Here is a 14,116-nt window from a genome sequence, read left to right on the forward strand (position 1 = left end):
TCTTAGTGTTTAAAAAGTCTCAAACGGGTTCTTGGCTGTTCCCAAATGAAATGAGAAAACGACTTTTATTTTGAAACGTGAGGACAGAAGCATGTTTTAGATGGGCAGTCGTGGAAAAGTCTTCCATTGTGTAAGTAGTTGTTTAGTACCGTTTTGCAATGTTTAGAAGAAGATTAATAAGTAATATGTGTGAGGTGTTCACATAAACGTGCAATGTGAAGGAATGGCCGCTATTTTGGGAGGCCACTTGCGCTTCATTGGCAGCAGCATCCGTTTCCTCTCTTTCAAGTTTTCGCGGTAAATGAATGAAGCCATGTGTGGATAAATGAGCCATATTCATTCTCAAAGCCTTATATTCCAAGTGTTGCCACTGAATTCTGGACATACTAGGTGTAACGACGTCTTTATCTAAAGGGGCCTCCGGGCAAAAAAGAAAACATCTTTTCGGTTTGTAGCTTTGACTTTCAGTAATGTGTGGGTTACATTTTCAAAATTCCCGCAAATTACACATTAACTGACAATAGTGTAATTCAGTATTGATTCATTTAAAACCACAGTGCAAAAGTGTTAACATTATCAGATGTAGAAGTCCATCTTTATAGCTGAATATATTAGACTCGGTGTAGTGAGAAGCACACAATCTTTTGGGTTTGTTTCTGTCTACATTCACTGCACTTCTGATCTAACTTTTGTCATCCACAGAACACCGCGCGCAGTAATTACAAAAAAATAACAACTGTCTTGTCGATTTACCGCCGGTTTACTGACTGATATTAGACTATGTATTTGTGATTTCAGTGTCATATTACTCGTCTAATTGAGCGTACAATGATTTTAGTAAGTGCAATTGAGAAGTTTTTGTTTAGTGACTAATTGCAGTACAAATGTCGTCGTTAAACTGTACACAATTTGTTTTCTAGGTAATACTTTTTCAAACCAAAACCTTTTCAAACATTTTACACACAATTTCTCTGCAGGTTATGGGGGGAAAAATGTAGATGAATCTAAAAATTGGACTGACTCAATGACACACTGCAAGCCACTTTCAGTCAAGTGAAGCACACCTTCTCAGGTATTTTTGTTTTCTGGTTAAAACATTTTAATTGGATAGTCAACTTTTTGTGTGTGAAGTTGTTTGTGATAGTCCAAATAGTTCTCCTTCGTCATCTCAAAGTCTACATGGTGTGTTTTCCTAGGTTCAGTGTTTTGCCTATTTATTGACATAATTCCCCTCTGAATATGTTTATGTAATTAATGTAAAGTTTTGTACACTATTTGAGTTTTTTATAATCCATTTTTGTAGAAATAATTATGATGTGCAATGATCAACATTATTATTATCACCACATATTTGTACCCCTTTTATAAAAACTGGAGCACAAATTGTTGGTGAATGGACAAATCCTGAAAACATTGTACATTGTTCTGAAAACAACATGATCAGAGCCTGAAATGTGTAGGTGTTTACTTTTGAGTGCAATTTTTATTGACTGAGCTTATTGAAAAATGAAAAATGGTCTTGTAAACATGATGCTATTTGTCATCCTTTTATTCGTAGCTAAGAAGGGAGAACGTTCTTCAAAAATCAACAGTCCTGTATACAAACAGTCAAGGTGTCCAAACCAGAGCATGAAGAATGCTAAAAAGAAATCAGATCAATCTTTCTCCTGCAGCCCGGCCACATTGTGTTTCATCAGAAAGTATTGCTCATCTACCTCAACTGATGCTGGATCAAACTGTACCAATAGCAAGTGCAGTCTAGTATTAGGCAAGAAATGCCGGGAAGATATTACAGTCTTCTGCAGTCAGACTCCATACTGCCTTTATTTATACCATGCTGTGGAGCTTGAGGATGGGAAAGAGACCAGTGTGGTCCTGTTGGGCTTTTTTGACAGAGCTACTGGGGAAAACAAGATCAGACTGCTTGATGTTCTTCATCTAAAGGAAGAGACTGCTGATGCTATCTGCACCTGCATCGTGGAGATGCTGAGGAAGTTCAGAATACCTCTAATGAACATGGCAATATTTTATTCAAATTTCCCAGATCATGAACATGTTCTCGCTGGTCTAAAGCTGCTGAAACCTGAGATTGTGTCTTTATGTGGACTTACAGATATGACAGGACAAGCGTGTCATAACGGTTTCATGAAAATGGAGTTTTCTGGCCTGATTCTGAATCTCATCACAGAAATCTACAAACACTTTTCATCTTTCCCAGCTGCTCTACAAAACTTGCTTGAAGATGTTGAGGGGTCAAACTTCAATAATCTCCTGACGTTTCAAAGCTCTCTATTCTGTAGAATAATCCAGAAAATGACTTTGGCTTGGTCAGACCTTGAGAAATACTTTGGATCTCAGGAAACAAATGAAAAAGCAATCTGTCATCTTCTCAGTGATCCCAAAATAAGACTCAATGTCCTCTTTCTTAGCCATGCTTTGCAACCGCTTTGTGATTTTCAGGAGAGTTTTGACCGAGGTGTCGGCGTGACACAGCTGCTCCAAGATGCTTCTCAATTAGTGAGATGTTACACAGCGAGTTTCCTCAGACCAAGAACAGCAGAGTTTTTTCTTAGGAGAGGAAAGACCTCGCTTGTACAGGACACAGTGGGACATTTACCTAGAGGAGAAGTTCAAGTTGGCAAACAGGCTGCTGATTTTCTCCTGCAATGCTCTGCTGAGTTGTCTGACTACTTGGAGACATTCCACAGTTCCATCATCTCCTTCTACACGACTGTTACTGTTGATATTGTTGAACGCTTACCCTTCCCAGACTCCACCTTGCGAAACTTCTCATTAGTGTTGAGTCCAGGAAAAAAACTTGAGGTGACCGGCAAAGTCGTCCAAGATTTAGGTGTCTGTTTTGGGGTTTGCTCAAGCCCTGAGAATGTCAGCTTGCTCACTGATGAGTTTTTGGAGTATCAGTTCATTGATGAGGGTGACGCACACCCAGCTGACCAGTCAATGGAGCAGTACTGGAAGACCGAGCTGAGGATTATGGGAAGGACATCTAGTTTTGGGAAAGTTATCATTAGCTTATTGGCCCTGCCCAAAACTTTGAAAAAGGAAATAATTTTTGAACAGGTGAGTCACTGAACTATGAAAGCTTGAGAAACCTAATTTTCATTAACCAGATATCAGTCTGACACAATATTTCTCCAACAAGAGAGTTCATGAAAATGAGTTTAGTTTGGATTAAGAGACCTATGATGATATTTAAAGTATCTTAAACACCCAGACCACCTTACCTCGATTGCAATGCGTTAGTCTACCATCTAGAACACCCTAGCATCATGACAGTGGGTTTTATACAAGCAAACATCTAAAATTTTGGTTCGTATTTGTATGTGTCATTTTCTTTCTCAGATGTTTAATCAAACTTACAATCTCAATGGGAGTAAAATGGAGGACTGTGAGGAGAAAGACATGGCTGAGGACGATGTCACAGACAGCAGCTCATATAAAAGCGCTCCATCACATCTCAGCCCAGAGACTCAAAGGAGCATCACATCCGGTAAAGAGACACAGGTCGTTGTACCTTTCAAGCTGAAAAACTTGTCAAGTTCTAATGTTATAACAAGGTTAATAAAAGACTGTTGAGGAACTGATCTCTATTTGCTATACATCACACTCTAACAAATGCGTTTGATTCTCAGATGTTATTGACTTAAGGGAAGTGGAAGACATTGTGGCAATGGAAGTGGAGGATATTGTGCCAGTCTCTTGTGATTCAGGCCCAGAAAGTCAAAATGACCAAAAAGGTTTCAGGTTCTCTTTAAATATACCAGCTAGTGGTATTTTATACTTTCTGAAACCTGGCCCAAATCAAACTTTACTTTTGTCCTTTCTGTGTTGCCAGGAGATCAGCCATATGTGTCCAGTGATGATGATGAGTACAGCAGCAGTGATGATGATGACAGTTACAGCAGTAGTGATGATGATGGCGTATGGACTGCGGTAAATATGAACTTGTTTGCAAAGAAGGGTGTTGTTTTGTTATGGATATCTTGATTGAACACATTGCTTTCTCTGCCAGAAAAGTAAAGGAAGTATCTCATATAACAATGAGAAAACAACCAGTCAATACCAGGTAACAACTTTAACATTTCTAAAAATGAAAGACTTTTATTACTTGTATGCATTTTAGTAAAAGCTGAAGTGTGTAATTTCTGTTTCTAAACCTCATCAAAAGGAATTGTAAAAGATTGTTTTCAATTCAAGCCTTCAAGTTTCAAAAATGATACAAATTAACCATAAAAGTATTATAATGTGAAGGTCATTTGGTTCATCTGCTATATTCCAAGTTTTTAAAGTCATGTGATGGCTTTATGTGAGGATTTATAGTCATATGATAGCTTTATAATAAGATGGGAAGAACATTTCTAAAATTACACACTTCATCTTTAAAGTAATCTGAGTGATTAGATCTTAGACTGTCTAACGACTGCTGCTTTTTTAGGGCAATTACGCGGTCGGTGAGATGGTTTGGGGGCCAATTGAGGGCTTTGGTCTTTGGCCTGGACTAGTTCAGATCTGGGACAGCAAGAGGCCTTGTGGCTCCATACGTAAAGTGATTTTCTTTGGGAACAGGATGCTGTCAGAGGTACAAAAATGCAGTCTTGTGTGCAAATTTTGTGCTTTTATTTAGTCAACAAAAAAAATCATGTTATATATTTTTTTCCATTGTAGATCCAAGCCGACGATCTCCTGCCCTTCTTTTCATTTGCTAAGTGCTTCTGTTCTAATTCCTTTGCTACAGTAGCGACATATAAAGATGCAATTTTCAATTCTCTGCAGGTAATGCAGATTTTATTTGGCTAGTATCATGTTTTCGCACTGAACATTGCAATTTAACAAATCAAACAAATTGTCCATGCAAGGACATAAAAACAAAAACTGGTAAACATGTAAGCAAGGTTTAATACAAAATATTCTCTAGGTGGCGTCCAGGCGCAGTAGAATGTTTTTTTCTCTCGAGATGGACTCTACGGATGAGCTGCTTAGAGTTATGTTGAACTGGGCCTTTGGAGGCTTTAAACCAACAGGTCCAGATGGACTTCGACCTCAATCAGAATACAGTGGTATGCAGCGGATAAGCACTGAAGACATTCTTTGGACTGTAATGTTGAACTTTAAGTCTCTGTTTCATATTCATTGTATTTGTCTTTTTTTGCTTCCTTAGAAGAGGTTTTTATGCCACGATCAGTGAATGGGAATGTTGGATCCTCTCCGAACTACAAAGACTATCGAGAAAAATTATTTAAATTAACTGTATCTCTAAATAAACTCCCTGAATCTCTGGACCTGCACAAAGGTTCGATAAACCTAAGAAAAACAGATGTTTACAGAAAATTCATGCATCCAAGATTGAATCAGAGATCCTTGCAGACTGCGAGGACACGCAGAGAACAGAATCGCACAAACTGGAATATGCATCTAAATAACAGCGAAAGTATGCAGGTCGAGTCCAGACAGAACAGCCAAAAAAGATGTATGTACACCATTTGATATTTATTATTGCTATTGAAAATTGTGATGGTAAACAAAAAAAGAATCCCATGTAACCTGGTGTTTATTGAAATGTTCTCACAGATCAAATGGTTCATGATTTTCTGGACAACAAGAGAAACATTGAAGGTGAGAAACCCTCTTTCTAGACATTGCAATAACTGTTGTTAATGAGTAAAGTTCATCCTAGTTTTGCTGCTTTTCCCTCTCAGAGTTCTGCTTATCATGTGGGAGTACATTCGTCGGAATCATCCACCCACTCTTCCAAGGCAGCCTGTGCATGAAATGCAAGGTAGAGTGTAATTACACAGCTGTAGATGTTCCTCACGTCACACATTTGTAGTTTTCAAGGATATAGTCTAGGGTTGTTTTAATTTTCATGTTGGCCAGTAGGACACCTGCATCTACTTAAAGGGGTCATATAATGGTACATGCACTTTTACAAGTTGATTGTACTGAAATGTGTGTTGGCAGTACCTGTACACAACCATCATAAAATGATAAAAATCCATCCAGTGTTTTTTTTTAGATCTTCTTATGTTTTCCCCGGTCTCAAATCAAGCCGTTTGACCGTGTGACGTCACAGGCTCGGACGCCCCTCCCACAATTGTTGATTGACAGCAGCGTTTCAACACAGACCCGCCCTTGCTTGTGAGCGTGCTGTAAATCATAGTCCGCGCGTCATTGTTGATATGCTGGAGCACTGTCTATGAGCAGAATGGCGTCTAAGTGATTGTGGTGTTCTGTTCTTGGGTGTAACAACGAACACAGCAGTCATTTTGATGTTCCTAAATCCGAACCGCTGAAGACGCAGTGGCGGAATTTGTTTTCGAAGGGAATATTCCCCACGATCAACGTCAATGCTTTCATGTTTGCGCGAATCCTTTCACCAGATTGCTTTATAAACGAGAACATTGAAAAAGATATTAGCTCCTGTCTGAGTATGTGTTGTTTGTGCCTAATGACTGTCACAGTCTCACAGACTGCTTATTTTTTAAACAGATCAGTAAAATTTTAGTGCTTCAGCCCTGACAGTTGTACCTAACACTGCATAGATAACGTTACGCATCACTGACAAGCCTACATTTACCGAAAAAAAGTTTTTCATGACCATTAGCTGTAACATCAATCTGTCAATGAATTAACGTATACATCAGTAAACACATAGCGTTCGTATCTCACTACTCTACCCTGCCAGTACACACAAAGATAGATCAAAGTGACATTACGTTAACCAACCATTCAGAAACGTCCTGTTTTCCGACTCCGGTTCAAATTGATACGGTTGCACAGTGTCCTCAGAGACTCCCGCTGCCATTCTTCAAAACATACCCTCAACTGTTTTCAAGGCAACACTCCACCTGTGTTGTTGTGGCAAAACGCCCCACAAAACAGAGGGGCGGGGTGAGCAAAGCTCATTATCATTTAAAGACACATGCACTTAAACGGCTTGCTGAAAACAGAGCTGTTTTTGACCAGGTAAAATTAGTGTTTTCTTAGAATACTAATGAGAATTTTTAATTAAAGTATATTACAAACTTTTAATTTAGACCCTAAAGAATCATATTAGCTTGTACAAAAATGGCATTATATGACCCCTTTAAAGAGTTTGGCTATTTCAGCTACACCCATTAGTAAGGGATGCATAAAATCACCTATATACTGTCAGTGACTGGCCTGCATAAAGCTAAAGTCCCTTTAAAGTCAGTGCCCTCAGCAACAATTTATTTTAACAATCTATTGTTTAGACCAGTGGTTCCCAATTCCAGTCCTCGTGACCCACTGCTCTGCACATTTTGTAGGTCTCTCTTATCTGACACACTCAGTTCAGTTCATGGAGTCTCTCCTAATGAGCTGATGATCTGGTTCAGGTGTGTTAAATAAGGGAGACATCCAAAATGTGCAGAGCAATGGGTCACGAGGACTGGAATTGGGAACCACTGGTTTAGACAACATAATTTCAGAAATACAATCTCACAGTGGAATCATTAAGTTTGCTACTTTAACTCAAATAGCTGGTCCAACTAATGCTTATGCGCATTAAACAGTAAACAACTAGGCAAATGCTCATTGAAATGATTGATTCTAATGTGAACAGCATTAAATAGGCAAATAGCAAGTGAAGTGGGACTTTAACTGCCATTAACCACTACGATTTCTCCCATTAATCTTTGGACTGTCTATGTTTAGATATCTGACAAAGCTGACCTCAAACCAACCTGTTTGGGATGAATTAGTGTTCAAAATCTGCACCTGACCTCACTTATGCTCTTGTGTATAAATTATTAATTATCAAACATCTGTAATGAAACGTTTCGTTGAAAGTCTACACCCCTTGCTACAGCATTGTACTGTTCATCCGTGTTTAGTAATGCCACTACTTGTAACTGAATGATTTCAATTGTCGCGTTTAGTATAATTTCATGGAGACGCTGTACCGTTATGATGAAGATGGCTATCAGTCGTACTGTACCGTGTGCTGTTCTGGCATGGAGGTCATTCTGTGCGGCCATGAAAGCTGTTGTCGGTGAGTGTGGTTGTGTTGATCACAAATTATTTGTCAGTCACTAATCAAATAAGTAAATTAGTGACATTGATCATGTGACTGTTTTCACTCCCAAGCCCAAGTTTTTGCTAATGCTGGAGAACATGATCATCAGGGTTTATGCAAAATTTTGTAAAAAGTTAATGCTTTTAGAGTGCTGCTGTCATGAAAGCAAAAGGCGACATTCCAAATATTCTGAAGTTCAGGTTCCTTTTAAATGGAATTTTTGACTTGCTGTAAATTGCTAAATTGCAAGTTTTGACCACCAATCTAATTTGGTCTCTTTCCTTTCTTTAGCTGCTACTGTGTGGACTGCCTGGATATCCTTGTGGGTGAGGGGACCTTCGACCAGCTGAAAAATGTGGACCCGTGGACCTGTTACCTGTGTGCACCTGAGAGCAGCTCTGGAGCCTTGAAGCCCAGGCATGACTGGAGCATCCGTGTGCAGGAATTCTTTGCCAACAACAGTGCAATGGAGTTTGTTAGTGCTTGTTTCATATAGTTCATCATATCGTACAAATATTGGATGATCTTCCTGATTTGTATTTGTATTGGTTTGACTTCTGACATTTGTCGTCCTCAGGAGCCCCATCGTGTTTACCCATCAATCCCTGCTACCCTGCGACGTCCAATCAGAGTCCTTTCCTTATTTGATGGCATAGCCACAGGTAACTTCTCATCTTCCTGGATCACTTGTAGTTTAATACACGTCTATCACAGTATGTTCTTGTACTTGTCATGTGGTTCATTGAAATGCATTTTTGTGTTTCAGGATACCTCGTTCTGAGGGATCTTGGCTTCAAAGTGGAAAAATATGTGGCCTCAGAAGTTGATGATGAATCGGTGACCGTCTCTATGGTCAACCATGATGGACAAATCACGCAAGTGGATGATGTTAAGAACATTACGAAAGAGCATGTATGCAAGATAATATTGTTTGCTTTCTGTTAATAATTGTTCAAACCTCTCAGTACAAGTGCACTGATTAAATTACACATTCGATGAAGAATCTGTTCATTGTTTTTCTTTCATTGTTCAGATTAAGAAATGGGGCCCATTTGATCTTCTCATCGGTGGAAGTCCATGTAATGACTTGTGCACAGCCAATCCTAGCCGAAAGGGCTTGTTTGGTAAGACATGTCAGATGCATGTTGCACACAAAATGAGAAGCACTTTCTTGCTTTGGCAAACTATAATCTTCCTGGCTTTATGCAGCTTCATTGAGTCAGAATACCTATGTTTGCCAACCTTTTTCCAATATTCCAAAGTCACATGGTTCATGCATCAAATAGGAGGATTTTGTCAAACTGCTGAGCAGTCTCAACAACTGGTCTCATGTTAAAACATATCATTATTTCATCTGAGATTCTCTTTACTCTGCAGAGGGCACTGGGCGGCTCTTTTTTGAATATTATCGGCTTCTGAATGTTATGAAGCCGAAGGAGGACGACCCACGGCCGTTCTTCTGGCTGTTTGAGAATGTGGTGTCAATGGAAACCAAGGTTAAATCTGACATTTCCCGCTTTCTGGAAGTAAGTGTGATTTTTGTTTTGTGGTATTGATGTTTGAACCTGTTAGGTGTGTCAAATACCCTCTGCAGATTCTTGTAAATTTGTTAAAAAAGTGTTCAACATGTTAAAATATTTTTCTCAAATCATGGCCTCGCATTTTCAGTGTTATTTTTTTTTCTTGTCACATGGTGTAATAAGCGTGTTTGTGTTTTTGTTTTTTAAGTGTAACCCTGTGCTTGTTGATGCTGTGAAAGTGAGTCCAGCTTACAGAGCAAGATACTTCTGGGGGAACATACCTGGCATGAACAGGTGAGTCTGTTATATTCATATGACTACCACACGCACTTAAAAAAAAATTCGCTGATAAATACAATTGTGTTAAGTAGGGATGCACCGATACTACTTTTTCCAGAGCGAGTCCGAGTCCGATTCCGATACTTTCATTTTTGGTACTCGCCGATACCGTATACCCGATACCTGTATTTTCACTGCATTTGTCATTTTTAAATGTATTGGTAGAGAAACCAAAATAATAAATCATATTAGTTGGCTTAATTTGTTCATCAAATAAATATTTCCTTCAGTTATTTTCATGCTTAATGAAGCCTGCTAAAATGCATTGTATGAGCTTCTGTTACTTTTACTCTTCATTCTATTGCTCTATCATATCTTATCTTTCATTTAATAGCACAGCACATATTTAGAGCAGCTCCAGAAGGGCTCAGTGCTGAGGACTGGGTCAGTGATACAAATGTTTTGACACCAGTGAAATATTAATTCTTTATTCCAATTTTGATACTACAACAAAAACTACAGTAATCAATCAAATGTGGAAAAAAAAACACTGCATATTCATTACTGAATAAATTAAATGTAGATGGATATTTTTGTAAAGTTACAAAAGGTAGCCTATTAAGTCAAGAGCAGTGAGTAATTTATTTGTCCTTTTGTTTGATTAACATTAAAACAAAGTAGCAGGTTTATAAGACTGTTGCCCCTTTAAGACCGAACGCACAGGCCCCATTTGAATATACTGTCTACGTTCACTTGAATTCGTCAGTACAAGCAAAAGACGTGCACACGTCCTGTAATAATGTAGGGAATCACTCGTTATACATAAATCAGGTAACAGGTCATGTTTTACTTACATAAACGATTTAGTTTTAATCCAAATAACACGGGCTAAGTGAATGATCAGCAATCAAGAGCATTCAACAGAAGTTAGTTAGTGTGTGTGTGTGTGTGTGTGTGTGTGTCTCTCTCTCTCTCTCTCTCGCTCGATCTCTCTCTACCAGTTTGCGCATCTGTGCCACTGTGCACTCAATCCTCTGCATATTTTTCTCATCAGCTCGCGTAACACAGCTATGTGTTACTATATTTCGTTTAATATTCCACTAATAAGATACATTTACTTCATAGACAGCCTTCTTTTTATCCCTATTATTCTCTCTGTTGTCCATGTTTCTATGTCTGGACACAAGTGTACAAACGCTGCCTGGTATCGGTTGTTGGTATCGGAGCATTTTTACTAGTACATGAGCTCAGTATCGGGTCGATACCGATATTGGTATCAGTATCGGTGCATCCCTAGTGTTAAGTATGTAATTATGATGATATACATTAAGGCCTGGTTTAACGGACAGCTTAGATTAACCCAGGATTGTGCCTTAGTTCAGTCAGGACATTTAAGTAGCTTTTATAAACGGGGCTTAGAAAAAAACATTACTAGTAGAGATGTACCGATGTATCTGCCGTTTGTTTTACAAACATCCAATTATATCCTGTCAATCAAGGGTGCAGAAAAACGTGTCAGACTGCAACTCACATTGTGTGTGAAGAAAATCTCTCTTGTGATGAATTTAGGGCAAGTTAACGTGACAATAACGCTTTAACAGGTAAAAAATAGCGACATCAATGCAGGCTTTATTTGACCCTATGAATCACATGTAGTTCAAGCCAGGGTTGCCAGATCTAAGGTTTGTGTTACTTCTGATAAGAAACAAAGTCTCAGCTTTCAAATTATGTACATTTTATCATGAAATTCAAACAATAAATGGCGTTTTGATGCTCTTAAATGTGACGCGACAGATCGCTGTAGCGCCTCAAGTTCAAGCAGCAGTGTGTGAACAATATCACTTAATGTTGCATTTATCTCAGGAAAGTTAACCAGTGTTCACAGTTTGTTAGTTAGCTATAAAAACAGTAGAGAAGAGCTTATTTACTGTTAATTATATATGGATGTTTGAATAAATTTGCCATGAAGAATTGCTTATGAAAACTACCTTATGTGCAACTGAGTTGTATACAAGCATTTCAGATTTTATTTAAGAGTGAATATTATATCTGGAAATAAATATCAGTTGAATATAATAACTGTTGTTAATTTGAACCTCTAATATTATAGTGTAATGTAAGCTCGCGCTCGATCGGCCCAAAACCGTCATCCGACCAGCGCGGAAGTTCTTTACGTGTTACTGTCCTTTTCTCGAGGCAAAGTATTTTTTTATTAAATGCAATACATTTGAATATGTATTTTCTCGTTATTTCATCTGACTCCATAAATGAAAAGGTTTTAATGATATCTGTGGATCATTAAATGTGAGCGAATGTTTGACTATTCCTTTAAACTCTTTAATGGAAATAATGCCAAAATCGGTTAGAATAATCAAATGTAACAATTTATGTCAGGTAAATGTATCATGCCAATTTCTTAATCAATTCAAAGATAATCGATACAAAACATCAAATGCTCTGGAATAAAGAGAAAAGATGCAACCCAACATTAAGAAATACATGAGGCTGAGAGGTCTCACTCTCAGCCTCACGGGCTAATCTGAAGTACAGAAAGGCCCTGAATTTCATTATATAGACAAACCTCTTTCACATGGAAACATGTACTAATAAAATAAATTTGCATTCAGAGGTTGCACCTTTTGGGGGTGTGTGACCATTTGCCAGGAGATCACCTTTCTGTGTATGTCAGTTATCTTTAAACTCTTAAAAACCTTATTACCTTTTGTTTTACTTATTTGGAAATGAGACATTTGTACCAGTCGCACTGTGACATTTTTAAATGATACCAAACATGAAAAATACTCTGATAATCGTTCACATTAAAGTATCGGTGCATCTCCAATTACTAGTGTGCATCTTGAGACAAAACAATAGCACTGACATATTTTAAGATATGTCAGTGCAAGTTGCTTTCATTTTAAACAGCTCAAACATGCATTTTAGTCTGGGACCAGCTTAAGTCTTGTCTGTGAAACTAGGGGTAAGTGTTTTCTTCTGTTTTGACCAGACCAATCACAGCATCTCAGAAAGATAAAGTCAGTCTTCAGGAATGTCTGGAGGCCGGCCGCACTGCAAAGGTTTGTCATGAGTTTCCAGCCAAAGATATTTGAATGATCCCATTACACTTAACTGTGTCAGTGTTGTCCATGTGAGTTCTGACGCTGTGTAATCTACCATTTTGCAGTATGTAAAAGTTCGCACTATCACCACACGACCAAACATACAGAAACCAGGCGTCGATGACCGGCATTACCCCATCATCATGAATGGAAAAGATGACAGTCTGTGGATCACTGAATTGGAGAAGTAACTTTTACTTATTCTATCCTTTCAGTTTTACATTCTTTTCAAATTCAGTCACATATGTATTTGATTCATGTTCATGCACTCTTCACTTGCACTTTGACAGGATATTTGGATTTCCGAAGCATTACACAGACGTGAAAAACATGGGGCGTATGCAGAGGCAGAGAGTGCTGGGGAAGTCCTGGAGTGTCCCTGTCATAAGACATCTTTTAGCACCACTGAAGGATTACTTTGCTTGTGACTAAGTTCTCTCGAAATGAACTGAAGTTTATGGTGCACTTTTCATCTTTCTCTTTCAGAGTAAAAAGACTCAGGGAAACAAATTTTTGTTTTACATGTTTAAAAAGTAATAAACCTAGTAAATGTGTGTAGTGCTCTGTGAAGTGACAAGATAATAGACCTTGTGGAACTTTGTATAATTGAGAACTGAAATGAGGGTTGACCAGTGATCAAAATGAACTTCTCATTTATCCAGGCTGTAATTTAATTTATTTGAGCTGGTTTCCACTAAAAAAGGTGTGTGTTTTTTTTTTTATTTGTTTTTTTACTTATTTAAAATAAGTAAAGTGTTGGTCTATTTATATTAAATATGTTCATTTAATCAATTAATGGAAATGGTCACTACGATGTCTAAGCCTATAACTAAATATAAACTTGTGAGTTTAGAAAGGAGTATCGTCAAATGTCAGATAAGAGGAAAAACAACAACAACAGAGAATTCACCACGAGAAGTTTTATATCGGCCAGATTGTTTTGCTCAAATCCTGGTTTTCTTTTGACACTTCTATTAATGTTTGTGCATTTCATTACAATCACCACATAATTAATACTAAAATAGTTAACTTGTTCGGATGGTATTTTGCAGTCTTAAAACGAGTTACTTGCTAAGGCTTTACATGACCTGAGAATAGAGACTTTTATTTTGAAGTGTGATTGGTAGAGTCCTGTTTTGGAT

The 14,116-nt window shown here is 38.0% G+C and overlaps 1 protein-coding gene across 4 annotated transcripts; it reads left to right on the forward strand.

The window, feature by feature from the left end:
- The first annotated feature begins 37 nt into the window (after positions 1–37).
- dnmt3bb.3 (DNA (cytosine-5-)-methyltransferase beta, duplicate b.3) lies at positions 38–14,095 on the forward strand. Of its 4 annotated transcripts, none has more exons than XM_084427463.1 (23): positions 38–130; positions 978–1,072; positions 1,559–3,081; positions 3,364–3,511; positions 3,654–3,758; positions 3,857–3,954; positions 4,034–4,087; positions 4,457–4,600; positions 4,687–4,794; positions 4,937–5,078; positions 5,180–5,488; positions 5,590–5,634; positions 5,718–5,797; positions 7,920–8,032; positions 8,348–8,531; positions 8,634–8,718; positions 8,823–8,968; positions 9,090–9,180; positions 9,434–9,582; positions 9,785–9,870; positions 12,863–12,932; positions 13,040–13,161; positions 13,265–14,095. In XM_084427463.1, exons 3-23 carry the CDS (start codon positions 1,630–1,632, stop codon positions 13,404–13,406), a joined length of 3,873 nt encoding a protein of 1,290 aa, XP_084283589.1. In that variant the 5' UTR covers positions 38–130; positions 978–1,072; positions 1,559–1,629; the 3' UTR covers positions 13,407–14,095. The 4 variants fall into 4 exon arrangements, with proteins under 4 accessions (XP_084283589.1, XP_084283590.1, XP_084283588.1 ...); XM_084427462.1 differs by lacking the exon at positions 38–130 and adding an exon at positions 311–447; XM_084427464.1 differs by lacking the exon at positions 978–1,072 and having other exon boundaries at positions 73–130.
- The last annotated feature ends 21 nt before the right edge of the window (positions 14,096–14,116 follow it).

The sequence above is a fragment of the Rutilus rutilus genome (assembly GCF_951802725.1).
Source record: "Rutilus rutilus genome assembly, chromosome: 13".
Taxonomy (NCBI): Eukaryota; Metazoa; Chordata; class Actinopteri; order Cypriniformes; family Leuciscidae; genus Rutilus; species Rutilus rutilus.

Excerpts from the sequence above, each read along its gene's own strand:
- dnmt3bb.3 (XM_084427461.1), top strand. Across the intron at positions 8,532-8,633 it reads ACAACAGTGCAATGGAGTTT|GAGCCCCATCGTGTTTACCC; the intron begins GTTAGTGCTTGT and ends TGTCGTCCTCAG. Across the intron at positions 8,719-8,822 it reads ATTTGATGGCATAGCCACAG|GATACCTCGTTCTGAGGGAT; the intron begins GTAACTTCTCAT and ends TTTGTGTTTCAG.